Below are 14,287 nucleotides of genomic sequence, written 5' to 3' on the forward strand. Positions count from 1 at the left end.
AATCGAAGCGTCACGCTAACTTAAATCTGGCCCTAGATTTTAGTTTGACATGTTGTGAAAGAAACTCAGTCATGAAAATGACCAAACCCACTGCAAGACAATCTAAAATAATTGAAACTTCATGTAGATTTTATCTTAGGAATGTCAAGTCGCAACTGTGCCAAAATGAAATCTTCAAAAATCATCCGATCCACAGAATCCTCTTTGGTTCTTAACCGGGCAGATCAGCCCGTGAGCGCACAGGTCGCACCTGCATTTACCTGACAGGTGTTACTAATGTTTTCTACACTCTATATTTGCACCAAAGGGGACAAAGAAATAGACCCCGGCAGATGTTTGCAACAACACGTTGTCCTCAACATCTGTTCCCCTGCCCTTTCCCACCTCCCACACGTCCATCGTTCTTTCTGTTTCTCCTCTCTCTGATTGTTAGACGGCAACTTTGCATCCAAAAGCAGCTTGAAGTCACAGATGTGATGAGAAAGAGATGTCTGTGCAGTTTAGCTAAAGTTTTATGTGTGCAATAAACATATAAGAGGTGGACTGCAGACAAAGAAACTGCACGAACAACGGAAAGGATGGGGTGGAAAGTTGGGACAGGGAGAGAAAGGAGTCGAGAGGTGTAGAGGGAAAAAAGAAAAAGCGAGAGATAATAAGAGCGGAGTGAATGAAAGCCAGCCTGCAGCGCAGACAGACTCACAGCTGAGCTGGAGGGTCACCGAGTTCCTACAGAGCAGAACAGAGCAGACTACAGAGGGAAGGAGGGAAGGAGGGGGGGTGTTGATAAACAAAGTCGTCTCTTTGGATGGAACTTCCTCGGCTCCAGTGAAACCAGTCTGAAGCACTTTTATTAAAGGAGCTTACTGGGGGGTAAGTGGCAGCGGAGGGGAAGCTGAAAAATAAAATCTTTTGGCACAAAACTGAGCTACAACTATTAAACAACAAGCTGGATATCCTGAGTAGATTTTTCTTCTCTCTGCCCTCGCCACAGTGGAAGTGCATCCAAAATAAACCCACTGGGACTCAGTGGGATCCATGTAAGCTGCACTACGTTACCACCAGGGTTTCTTTTGACTACATTCTTCTACAGACGGGCCAAAATCCACAGCAGTTTGTTACTTTGTTTTCATTAATGAGCTTTATGCTCACTGACAGGTTAAGCATGTTATTTAGAGGCTGCATTAGGTTGACAAACATTAATGTTAAACCACATGGTTACTATTCATTGCTGAGCAGTTTGATTGGTGGTTGGTTCCCGTGGTTCAAAAAAACCTCCTTGCGATCGCTTTGGTTGCCGTAGTTGCCCATAGCGTGAAGCTTGGTGAAGCACAAACCAGGAACAAAGACTGTTTGTCTGTTTACCACGAAGCAAACATGGTCCAGCCCTAAACCCACACCGTTTACGGCTTGCTTCGCACTCACCTACAACTACTTACTGAATCGTTGGCGGGCGTTTGCAGACAAGTCGGTGCCGTCTATGCAAACTAAAGGCGACGGACGTGCAACCATCAAAGCAAAAACCAATGAGCGACACACAGCGGTCCCTCGCTGTCACGCGGTTCACCTTTCACGGCCTCGCTGCTTCGCTGATTTTTTTTTTGTGCAATTTTGCATGCTTTTTTTTTTTTAAACAGCGCATTGTGTTCTGCGTCCTGATTGGCTGTAGACCGTTGTCAATCAATCTCCTCCGTGCCGTGTCAGAATGCATTCAGCTTGTCAAATTTACATAAATCTTCGATCGCTAGCAGCGTGACTCTGAAGTGCTGCACTTTATGTTTGCAGGTTTTCTCCCCAACAAACAACAATGTCGACGAAACGTTTTGCACAGTCAAATGCAGCTGCGGTAGCACCCAGGAGGCAGAGGAAGATGCTTAAGGAAGGTAGACGTTACCGTGTTTTCCAGATTATAAAGCGCATTAAGCAAAACAAAACAGTCAGATACGTCAAACTTTACTCAACTCATTCTTCTTGCTTCCTCTACTTCTGTACCATGTTCTGGACCTGGAAACAGGGTTTGGTCTTTGGCTTCATTCTATAATCCTGGACTTATTTTTCTACGAAGGTCTGAACTTTGAGAGTTTAAACACGAGATAAAGTTTGAAAATGTTTATGCCTATCATTATTTTAAGAACGCAACACCCGCGATAAACGAGGGACCGCTGTATGCTTACATTTCTCCTTAACAACCAGTGGTTGCCAGGCAGTTGCCGACTCGTCTCGATGCTTGTGTGACCGAGCGTTAGGAGGATTACTGTAAGAACTTCGGGGGGGTTGCATGCCAAAGAAGCCGATAGAAGAGCTTCGTGTAAAAATGTTACGCGGTGACACGTCTGAACCCCTAACGAGGGATTTAAAGGGGCTGAGGAGCGCTCAGTGCACAAAATGCACAAAATGCCACAGAAATCAAAATTCAAAAAGGATAATAATCCTAATAATGTTTTTAAGTGGTTTAGATTACGAGAGCATTAGTAAGAGGAAGGCTGCTGAGCAGCTGACTGTGATGACTTGCAGCTTTTAGTGTGTATACTACTTAATGGCGGCCGTCCAGACCCTTGAAAGTGACTATAAACAACATTATCTTAGATGAAAACAATTTTATGTTGAGTCCTTTTAAGCCGTCTCCTCACTTCTAATGGCTGATATTTTGGCTGAAGGCAAACACGTGCAACTCACCTTACACTCTCCGTTTACACACACGTCCAGAGAGTCGTCTCGGCACGGCGTGCCATCCACCACAGCGGGAGAGCGCTCGGTGTAGAAGTTGTATCCTTCTGCGAGGCAGTTGAGAGAGCAGGGCTTCACCCCACCTGGATATCCAAACAGATCAGTTTATCACTGAGATGATATTGGAGGACATTTTCAAATAAATCCCCCAAACTGGTGATTCTGACTGCAGAATAACAGGTGCCTAATAGGCCTCCTGTGGGCTTTTTCTCCCATCTTACCTACTGATAGTACAAATGCGCCTCTGATTTAGCCACTCTGACACAACTCTAACCAGTGTGAATGTGGGATAATATGGAAATGAGGGTAAAAGCATCATATCCTGACAGGGCTGCAGACAGAACAGGCAGACTGAGAGAGAAAAGAGTGGAACGGTACAAGTACAACCAAAGTACAAGCAGCTGAATGTAATTACATCTCTGCTTTTGTGGCACATATGGACACGAATCTGAGCGAGACTTCTGTTGGGAATCGACATTAGCATCCACAGCAATTACATGGAAAAGCCAATCAGCTGAAGTAACGCGTTATATGGGACATTTCTTAAAGTATTGATGCTGTAAAATGAATTTTGGGGGCAAAACAGAGCGACAAACACAAACGTGTACATGCATGTGTAATATTTATTATGCAAACATACCAACATACTTAAATCTAAGTATGTTGTGCATGCACACGCACACACAGCATTGCTAAAGGTCTTCTCCTGCCAGGTGGCATATACTGTATCATTCATTAATCTGTGCACTTTGCCAGCTGCTCCACTATTTGAGTGACTGGCGACATCAGCTTGGCGTGCGTTTGTTTGTGCTGGCAGCGCTAAAGCAGGTACAGCGCCGGGCCGCAGAGAGAGAGCGAAAGAGAGTTGGAGAGTTTGTGCTGGCAGAGCTCGCAGACAATAAAGCGGTCCGACCGCGGAAAACTACAATTCCCATGGTGCCTCGCTTTGGCAGGGCAATCACAGCAATCACTGCAGCAGCAGGGTGTGTGTGTGTTATAACCTGCAGGGTTTTGGTGTATGGAGTGTGAAAGTGGAATGTGAAGGCTGTTGGACCGAGAACAGTAACGGAGAGCAGCTCGACAAAACGCTTATATGGAGAGAGGCTTTTTAACGAACTGTCCTTGGCTGTCTGCGCCGAGAGAGAAAGGCTGCCTCTGTTCTCCGTGTCGGAAACAGAACTCGGAGACGGCTTGCATTATGGCGAGCTGGATAAAGCAAAAGGAGGGGAGTCGTCTGTGGGGGGGGGGGGCAATGACAGAGAAAGAATAAGGGAAAGTGAAGCAGTCTCCACCGAGCGTGACGTTATAAGGAAAAGGCTAAAATGAGCATTTGAGGACAGAGGAGTGATCTGGCCTCAGCGCAGGGCAGAGACGATGGCAACGCTCCTATTTTAACAGCTGCAAGGGATTTCCATTGTAAAATCAGCTGACTTGATGAAAGGAGCACTTGTTGCCTCGAGTTGGAATCGGATGGCTGACCGTCTCTGTAACCCATTATGTTACTGGAGGGCCAGATTAAAGGCAGTTATGTCGCTGAAACTATTTATCTTTCGCGTCCAGGTTCAGCGTCTAGTGCTCATCAGGAGCGAGGAATTCCTGCAAGGCATTGTGGGATGCATGGCTCTCTGCAGCCAGCATCTGCAGGCCAGACAGGGGCGAGTCTGCAGCAGCAGGAGCTTCGATTCACGTTTTGCTCTCTCTCCACGCATGCACGCGACAGTCTTTACCCTCGTCTCCTCTTTTCCTCTCTTGGCTCGCGTCCTTCTCACCTTCATCTCACCTGTACTGCCCTTTTATTCGATCCTAATATCACAATTCTACGCGCTCAAGACACAAACCGCGGTCCAACTGTTTAAGCAGTGAAACAAGGAGAGCAGGACTGACATCTCATGGAAAACTTTCCTTTAAGCCACATTTTTAAAGGTAAACAGGATTTTAACGAGCTTATAATCACTCAGCAGATATAGCATGTAACCCATATGATTCAGCTTATCCAGTAATCACTGTGTTCTTGCTGTTCAACACAGGAGAGCATTGTGTAAAGATGTGGATGGACTGATCTTTTAGGTAAGTAGTGGAGTAAAGAAGTAACTGAATTATGATGCGACCTTAACCTTGGATTTAATCTATGTTGAATTCATTCTTATTTTATTTCTATAGCACCAAATCACAATGGCTCTGGCCTCGACGTGCTTTGTGAAGTAGACACAATAACACAGAGAAAACCCCAGACGTCAGATGCTGCCCCCCCTTTGAGCAAGCACTCGGCGACAGTGGGAAGGAAGAACTCTGTGTTAAAAGGAAGAAACCTCTGGCAGAACCAGGTTAGGGAGGGACTGGTTGGAAGAGAGCCAGAGATTCAGAAGAACTAATAGATCAGGGGTGTCGAACTCCAGGCCTCGAGGGCCGGTGTCCTGCAGGGTTTAGATCTCACCCTGGGTCAGCACACCTGAATCAAATGATGAGTTCATTACCAGGCCTCTGGAGAACTTCAAGACACGTTGAGGAGGTCATTTATCCATTTAAATCAGCTGTGTTGGATCAAGGACACATCTAATCCCTGGAGGACACCGGCCCTCGAGGTCTGGAGTTCGACACCCTTGACCCCTGATACGAGCAAGTTTGAGAGACTCAGTAAATGGAAAATGGACTGGTTCTTCTGTACTACCGCTACCTGAGCACTCTAACTGCTTTATACAGCCAGCCGTATTCACCCTCATTCATTCAAGCACTTTTTCTGCATAGGTGCTTTCTGTCTAACATTCACACACATTCATACTCTGATGGATCCATCAGAGAAAAACTTGGGGTGAGTGTCTTGCCCAGAGATATCTGCTAACCTCCTGATTAGTGGATATGTTCATTATTTTACCTGCAAACCACCACTGACTGACCTGGTCTGGTCACACCTGATGGTCTGGGAAACGTCTGCTAGCTCACATTAAACTCGTGCACAAACCCAAGAGAGACGAGCACTACTCACTCACCTCCTCTGTAAGGCCTCCAGGTGTAAAATTTCCCCCGAAAGGGGATGCTATCGAAGTTGGAACACTGAATCTCTCGGAAGTCCCGAGAGCCTGCGGGGCAGTCCTGTAACATACACGTGTGCACGCAGTTTTATACGTGCAAGCAGATAAAACACATTCATTCCAACCGTAGTCCTCTTCTTGATTATAGTGGTTTGACTAGTTGATGAGAGCAATAATGATGATGATGATGATGATGATGAAGAGCTGTAATACTCACATCTATATTGCAGGACCTGAAGCGTTTTCTCTCTCCTAGGCAATATTTCCCACCAATAGTTGGCCTGCAGTGACACAAAGAGATCCGACGTCCATCACACACAGCACTGACTTTCAGCTTTCTTCGTGTTTAAATTCACTGTCACTGCATTATTGTTTTTTCACAAACAGAGCTGCCGTCTGCCATTTTCACATGACTGTTGGTGTTAGACCGTAAACAAATTCAAAGAGAACGAAGCCAAAACAAAGATGCTAAATGGCGCTTAAAACGACACAGGAGAGTGTCGGGCTCAGATTTGGGTCAATCCATTTTCAGTTTAATCAGTTCGAGACCAGGCATCTGGCATCTGTGATTTAAAATGTCATTTTGTGATCATCCCCACTCCGCTGCTGCCTGCAAGAACATCTTGGATTAAATGATAGGACTGATGTTTTCAGCGTGTTTGAGTTTGAAGAAGCAGCATTTAATGGCTCATTTACTTCTGCCCTATGGCTTTGGATTTAATCTAACCAGTAGTGAATAAATACCACTTTGGAAAACTAAAAACATATAATGAAAAGATCCTATTGCAATTCAAGCATCGATTACCAGGCTTCCACTTGCACACATGGGTGGGCTGGCTGTGTCCATCCTGATCTGTGTGTTTTGGATGTTGGGCTATAATCTGGAGATCCTCTGGACTGAAACAACAGCTCTTATAATATATGAATACTTACCATCTCATATGGTCATTTAACTGCAACCACAGAAGCTCCACCCACCTGCTATGCAAGCTTTCCTTTTATGAGGGGCAGCCAATGAGAAGCTACAAGGCTTATTACTGAGGATGAACCGAGACGCCACCCGGAGTAAGTAAGTAAGATAAATATGGTTCACCTTCTGAATCACACTGAGCTGCTTTAGTAAAGTTCAACAATAAAAACATGGAGGACGCGTTGGCTAAGATCAGGTGAGCTAAATCCGTACCTGGGGCTGTCGCAGTGTCTGACAGAAGAGGAGACGCCGCCTCCACATGTCCTGCTGCACTCCTCCCAGGGAGACCACAGACCCCAGCCTCCATCCACACCCTGTGGGCGAGTCCCGTACGCTACGCACACCCTCTTGTAGCACCACTGCACAGTTGCAGATACGTGTAAGTATAGCAATTATCATATATAGTTATATTTGATTTATTTATATAGCACATTTAAGTACAACAAGAGCGTTGACCAAAGTGCTGCACAAGAATACAACATACCTACTAAAATAACTTAGAGTATTGATAGCAAACACCAAATATGAATTAACAAATAACTCTCATGCTGTATTAAAAGCCAGCTTAGGCTGTCATGGTCCGTGGTCCTGTGTCTGTGGAATGCGTGATGCTCGGGTAGCCACACCCCCGGGCTGGGCCATCACCAGCACACCTGCTCTCCATCACGGTGATTACACGGAGATCCACTTAATCCGGCGCTGACGGATGCTCCACGCCAGTCCGTTAGTCATCCCCACAGTGGTAACCAGACTTCCACGAAAAGCGTGCATTCTCTTCTGCTTGAAACTTTGTTTAACCTGCCTACTTCTGTCCAGGTTTCTACTCGGCGTCTGCTACCTGCCTGTCCTCCGGCTCAACTGGATCTCGCGGTGCTCACCTGGCCCACTCGCCATTCCCACGGACTTCCTGCCCCCACGGACTGCCACACTTCCCTCCCGAGCTCCCACGGTCCCGTTCTATCGTAAGCCCCTACTCTAACTCAGTCCTGATATGTTTTCCCTGCTTCCTGGCTCCCTAGTAATCATCTCCCCTTTCTATTGCAGCCCCCCGCCGTCCCGATCCCGGCTTCCTCGTGTCATTGTTTCCCCGGGTTTTTAGTTTCTGTTTTGCTCTCTAATTTCCCCGGGTCGCCTTTCGTTGTTTCAATAAAGTGTCTTTCTGTTAGCTCGGAGTCTGCGCCTGGATCCTTTCGTGCCCGCGCACCGCGGCCCATGACATAGGCGCTACGACTGCAAACGCTCAATCGCCTCTATGAGCCTCAGCCTTGGTAAAAGCAAAAGATCACTTGATCTAAGAGATCTAAGGGGGTATAAGGCTGCAAGAGGTCAGAGAAATACCCGGAGCCTGTGCATCCAGGGCTTTGTAAGGCAACAATAACATTTTTAAATTAATTCTGGACAGGATATGTGCAGCAACATCAGGCGTCGGCATATACGCTCTAATCTCAAAGAGAAAACAAAAGAAACACACGTGACTCACAAACCTACCAACGCATGTTTACTGAGATGATATTTTTCCCTTTTTTAAATTTGTAATCGTGCAGGTATTTGATGACGTGCTTCTTCTTTATTCTCGTGAACACTCGGCCCTCACTTGCAGCCATATTTGGACTTTGTTTTGCTTTACTGCTTTACGCCCTAATTAAAACAAAAGAGCATTATTACCCCTTTCTCTATGGTGTTGGTCTGACAGATGGTTCCCTCTGCAGCGGGAATGCTGGTTGTGATACAACGGTTGCTCTTACTCATGCACCAAAGTTCACTGCAGACTTCCTGTGTGTGTGAATGAAAGAGAGTACAAAGAAAAAAACATTTGAGACGGCGAGACGTGCGATAAAAGAAAAGAAAGCATAAAGCGAGACAACCTGACGGTCAAAACCCAGACGTGAGAGCAGATGTGTGTCTTGTTCACCTTCCTCTCTTCTCCCTCTGTAGCAGTGCCTCCAACACCTGGCGGTGGGGGTTATGTTTTACTGTGTACACGTGCTCTGACCGCGTACTATCAATAATAACGAGTCTATAAAGCAGTTTGCTGTTCCAGATGTCCGCTCACTCTGAACCCGGCTCCGTAAAACTTGACCGTGCAATAAAGTGGATGCTATTAAGCGAAGGTACGATGTTTCACATCACAGATTTGTAAGGAGATTTGAAAGGCGCCTGCGAATGGACGCACGGTGAAAGAAAGTGAGGCTCGTTGTTTAAACAACACCAGTCCACAAGGATTAGCTGACTGTAAAGGCTGGCAGAGGGAGAAAGTGTGTGTGGGTGTTATGGTGGGCACCACATGTGGGATGTGGAGATGTTTTGCTCTCAGATTCTGGATACTCGTCTCAGTCTTATTATTCTGCTGTTTAAGGTTCTGGTTTTTGTGTTTGTTGGATTTGGAGAGTTCCCGTTGTGCTTTCCTGCACTCGTTGGGTCTCGGTTTGAGGCTGTTTGTTTATACGATGCACTGGTTTTTAGTTTGTCTTGGTTTATTATAGCTGACTGTATTATTAATGGTTTCCCGTGTATTTGTTTACGCTCCGGCCCCCCTGCGTCCCCCTGTTAAGTGCTAGTGTTCATACCCGTGTCTGTGGGATTGTCCTGTTTTACTTTGAAGGGTTCATTTGTTCAGTTCTGCTTCCTGTCCGTCTCCCCTGATTCACCTGATTGTTTTCACCTGTAGTTTTCCTGCGTACAGGCTGGTGTGTCCCACGGGTGCTAACCTGTTTATTTCTCCAAAGGTTGATTCTGTTCATCTGGATGTTTTCAGTGGGAGAAATGTTTCGTCATCATCAGGTGACGTCTTCAGTCTCAGCTGACTGCAGGTTTCAACCTTATAAACAGGACATCTGCATAATGACTGAAACCAGCACCACTGAAGGAACAATGGGCTGGAGGTCAGTTCCTTAATCTTAATTATGCAAAAACTGTTTATTTCCATTGAGATTTAAGTTTCTTTGTGGATTTTATTGGTTTTCCATGTTTGTGGACTTTTGATCCCACTGTGACTTTTGTGTTTCTTGGATTATTATTCAGCTATTAAAGCTTCCTTTGTTTGTATCCTATACTTCCTGTGCCACATGTTGGATCCTCTCCAGCTTTAAACACATATAACTGTGTCAACCAAGGTGTTCGAGGCACTGCATACACCTCAAGGGCGGAAACTTAAAAGGGCCTAAAAACAAAAAGTGTGCTGCGTGTTTGTTATTGATGACGACTGCATTGCAACAAACTGCTCCTTTCTGCCTCTCGATGGGTCTCCTGCTGCATTCATAATTGTCTATAACAGCAGGGATACTTAAGACAGGTTAAATACTATCACTAACGCAGCATGAAAGTGCAATTATATGGATGCCTGTTTATGCCACTTTTGCAGAGTTGAAAATTTTTGGGTCGTTATGTTGAACTCGACTACCCCCAAAGGGCAATTCTAAAACTTGGACGTTTTATGCTGATGTTATATGAAAATCTGTCCATGCCGCTTATCCAGGGTCGCGGGGACAGCACCCTGAGCAGAGCCCGGACCTACTCCAGCTTCTCCAGGGAAAGTCCGAGATGTTCCCAGGCCAGCCAAGAGATATAACCTCTCCAGCTTGGTGTAGTGTCTAGTGTAGTATATTCATCTTCCTGTGTCATTGTAAAGACATTTCCTAATTTGTTTGACACTGACCTTTGACCTTAGAGTGTTACATACCATAATGGTGTATTTAATTACATTTACTCACATGGTTGGAACAGAATAGGCTGAAATCTCCAAGCTGGAAAAACTTTTAAGGTGTAGTCGTGCAGTTTGACAATGAAGGTCAAAGCCAACCTCGGTACTCATGTCACGGTATATCGACAAGTCTGAAGACCACCCATAGCAAATTGGAGGTAATGTAAAGTTTTTCAACACACTAACATGAAATCTTTTTTCTCTCCAGTGGCAGAAACAATAAAAACGACAGACATCACTTAAACGTTTGTCCGTGGATCTTTTCAGAAAATATACTGTAAGAAAAAAATATGAATATTGAAAAATTCTGTAAAAGTTGAGCGAAAGATAAGAAAATATACCCACCGCGTATTTGCACTGTCGAGACCTGACGCCGTACTGAAAGCGGCACTGTTCGTCTGCATCGTAGGCCTGACCTGGCGCTGTGGTGGGGTACACAAACTCCTGCTTTGGCGGGACGTTGTTCAGGCAGGAGCCCATACCTGAGCTACAGGTGCAAACGAGGAGACAGAAAGAAAAAACACTAAACGGGCTGCGGTAAGTTTTCCTGCTCCGTCTGCGACTCGGATGTTTCTCTGACCATCAGACATTTTACACCAGTCTTCGTGAGACCGTTCCTTCCTCAACCCTCACATTTACAAATGATTTACACCGCTGCAGATAATCTGACTCACTCCAGGAAGCTGGTGATGTAATCCCGGCTGCAGGCGGACCAGATGAACGGATTTGTCTTCATGGTGATGTGGTCAGCCATCAGCTTGGCAGTCTCCTGGCTGCGGGGCCCGCAGGCGTTCCCCATGCCGTCATGGTTCATCCCAAACCTAAAGCCCATGATGATACAGTGACAACACTTTGAGGCCATGTGGACGGTAATAATCCCTGCAGCAGCGACGGGGACAGTGGAAAAAAGATCACTGTTGATAACCGAGAGGGATCTAAAGAACAGACATGTGAAAGATTACAGTCCACAGCTGTCTGACACGTCCACTTTCCATCTATCAAAAAAATCCCACCAGATGTTTCATTAGTATCATCTTAGGACAGCGGTCTCCAGGAGAACCTGGTACCCTGGTGGTGTTGTTGTTTTATTGGACATCGAGTCTGGGACTGATTTACACCTCATAAAGGCACATCTGTACGGCTTTAAAGGGGCTTAACGTCTTAACTCTCGTGTTATTATGTTTGAATAACAACAAAACGGCCAATTTTGTGTCACACGGGGTCAAGTTGAGAGCTGCCTTTCTAATTAGGTTACTTTTATAATCAATTTCTAAGGAAATTTGTGAGGATTTGTTACTCTAGTATTAAATGCTTTCGCCTGGAAAAAGAAAACACGCCTTTTGTCAAGTCAAAGATTTTACACATCAAGACGTGATTAAAGAAATATCATCAGAAAATTATTGAAATGCAACCCCAGACGTATGAACGGATTTTGATATTTTACATAACAACAAACTAAAAGCTGAAATTCAGAAGCAGCGTGAGAAAAACTAAGCACGCCTCTCGATTCAGAAGCTTGCAGAAGCTTTAGCAGCGATAACTTATTATTGTTTCCTGTGACTCTATCGAGTATCTCGCATCATTTGACTCCCCAATCTCACTCTGACTGGGCCGTCGCAGTACTCGATTACTTCGTTTTCTTAGGCATTCCCCACATGGAAAAGATAAATCTTCTAAAGTTTGTATCTGTCTTGTGTGAAACTTGTATGAAAAGCATACAAGAGTGAAAACAGATACAAGATCCTTAAAAATTATATAAATGAAACTTGTATGTTTTGGATACTAAAACAATATATGAAAGTAATGAGAAAGTGGCCACTTTCATGAGTAGATCATGTAAGTTTTTACTATTTCTTTTCCATGTGGGTCTGCTGTAGATGTGCTGCTGTGTTCGGTATAATCGTCCTGATTCATGAACCAATGATGACTTCAGAAGACGAGTTCATGGTTTGCTCAATGACTGTAAAGAGCCTCTGGCAGCTGAGCATTACAGTCAAACATCTCCACTCTGGTCTGTTCAAAGGACTTCGCTCTTAAAGTCTTGCCGCCTCTTCAGATGTAACTTTGCAAACTTAAGCCGTGCTGCCGTCTTCTTTTGGCGAGAAGAGGCTTTGTGCTGGCAACCCTTCCAAACAGGCTTTTTCTACTGGATTGTACTGAACTTTAGCATTTAGCATGCTTACTGAGGCCTGTGGAGTCTGATATCGAGCTCTCGGGGTTTTTGACTGACAACTGTCATGAATAGGGCTGCTCAATTAATCGAATTTTAATCACGATTACGATCTGGGCTTTCAACGATCATTAAAAATGACTGAGCCGATTATTAGCCCCTCCCTCATGCTTTACTCTCGCGCTGCTCCGTGTGGCAAATCAAGCGCACTGCTCTGCATTTCGAATACTTAAGAGGACCCGAAGGAAGCTCGGAAAGCTAAGCAGAAGTTATTTGGAGAGGAGAGTGACTGCCGTTGGTTGAAAAGAGAGGTAAAAAAAAAAAAACCTTCAGTGGTGTGGAAACATTATGGGTTCGCGGAGTCAGACGTGGATCAAGTAGACACAGTGTGTAAACTTTGCTATGGTGTCGTAGCTGCACCACAGAGCAACACTGCAAAGTTTACATTTTTCATTTATTTCTTATATTGCAAACATTTGCACTGTTATCAGTATTTGCACACTATTTTATATTATTTTTTAAAGTCATTATTCAATACATTGTTATTGTTAACCCTTTAAAGCCGGTCAGAGCAGCATGCTCGTTTTGTGTAACTATTGTTAAATCCCTGTAGAACCTGAACCGCTAAGCTAGCACAATAATTTTTTCTCCATATGAAACCGGAGGAGTTGTACTTACATCTTATGCCATCAGCTTGTCCTCGGTCACGGTTTCCTTCCACATATAGCTTTGCAAAAAGTGCATAAAAAGCGCTTGCAGGAACAAAAACATAATATTCCAGAAACACGCTTTGCCGATCCGATCAGCTGTTCGTAACACTTCCCACAGTGAAAAAGACGTCAACGTGAACTATCGCAAGTGACGTCATTTTCGCGGAAAATGTAGTTTTTTACTTGTAGGCCTTAGAACTCGAATTGCACTGCTGGAAATAGTTTATTTTGATGCACATGCACATTCTTTGCAAATTTGCATCATAGGATTGTTTTTTTTGTTTTTCCTGCAGTGTATATAAAAATTGCTGTATCTCCAAAATAAAACTATGAAGACACTCAAAATAAATTTCCTGTGGTGGGAAACTATTTTTTGCAACTTTTTTGTATTTAAAGTTTTGAGGGATAAACTTCTTAAATTTCTCCAAGTAGAAATATATGTAAACAAAACCAAAACGATTTTCAATTTTTTTGTAGTTTATTGCACTTTTTTGCAATTAATGTAGTTACTATGGACTTAATACATACACATTTTTAAAATATAGGCTATAACAGTTATATTGATGTATAGCAACTTGAAATGCTCCCACAAATGGCACTACAGCATGTAAAAAAAAAATAATATAAGCTCTGGCGGACTTGGTTCTATGGTAGATCTTAAAGGGTTAAATAAATATCGTCAAATAATCGTGATCTCAATTTCAGTGAAAATAATCGTGATTATCATTTTTGCCATAATCGAGCAGCCCTAGTCATGAATGTTTTTCACGTTCTTGGAAATCACCCTGTGAATCCTCATTGCTGATGTCTGCAGACCAGCAAACTGACAGAACTTCTGCTTCTTTGGAGGCGCTCACACTTGCTGACGATCAGTTCATCAAGTGCTACTCACGCTCTAGTCAGGGTTAGGGTTGGCTTTTTGTTAAACGAATAATGACACGGTGTAATATGTCATGACTTATTGTTCATCGTAGATCATATTTA

General features: G+C 44.2%; 1 protein-coding gene and 2 long non-coding RNA genes across 12 annotated transcripts in view; 2 read left to right on the forward strand and 1 right to left on the reverse strand.

The window, feature by feature from the left end:
• The window catches only part of adamts10 (ADAM metallopeptidase with thrombospondin type 1 motif, 10), a 61,478-nt gene that overhangs the window by 14,171 nt on the left and 33,020 nt on the right, over nucleotides 1–14,287 (reverse strand). For all 10 annotated transcript variants that reach the window (XM_082511194.1, XM_082511193.1, XM_082511189.1 and 7 more), the window contains 7 exons: nucleotides 11,098–11,244; nucleotides 10,769–10,910; nucleotides 8,389–8,496; nucleotides 6,937–7,082; nucleotides 5,971–6,034; nucleotides 5,712–5,814; nucleotides 2,674–2,807 (listed from right to left, as the gene is read on the reverse strand). In XM_082511194.1, the coding sequence (XP_082367320.1) occupies nucleotides 2,674–2,807; nucleotides 5,712–5,814; nucleotides 5,971–6,034; nucleotides 6,937–7,082; nucleotides 8,389–8,496; nucleotides 10,769–10,910; nucleotides 11,098–11,244 (844 nt within the window). The remainder of the gene's footprint in view (nucleotides 1–2,673; nucleotides 2,808–5,711; nucleotides 5,815–5,970; nucleotides 6,035–6,936; nucleotides 7,083–8,388; nucleotides 8,497–10,768; nucleotides 10,911–11,097; nucleotides 11,245–14,287) is intronic.
• LOC309692580 lies at nucleotides 3,706–5,702 on the forward strand. The gene is made up of 3 exons (XR_014272370.1): nucleotides 3,706–4,647; nucleotides 4,752–4,791; nucleotides 4,885–5,702. It is a non-coding gene; the product is annotated as an uncharacterized lncRNA (long non-coding RNA).
• On the forward strand, nucleotides 7,019–8,382 carry LOC309692579. The gene is made up of 4 exons (XR_014272369.1): nucleotides 7,019–7,102; nucleotides 7,284–7,465; nucleotides 7,540–7,685; nucleotides 7,768–8,382. It is a non-coding gene; the product is annotated as an uncharacterized lncRNA (long non-coding RNA).

Source organism: Aulonocara stuartgranti (genome assembly GCF_965226115.1).
Source record: "Aulonocara stuartgranti genome assembly, chromosome: 17".
NCBI classification, from domain to species: domain Eukaryota; kingdom Metazoa; phylum Chordata; class Actinopteri; order Cichliformes; family Cichlidae; genus Aulonocara; species Aulonocara stuartgranti.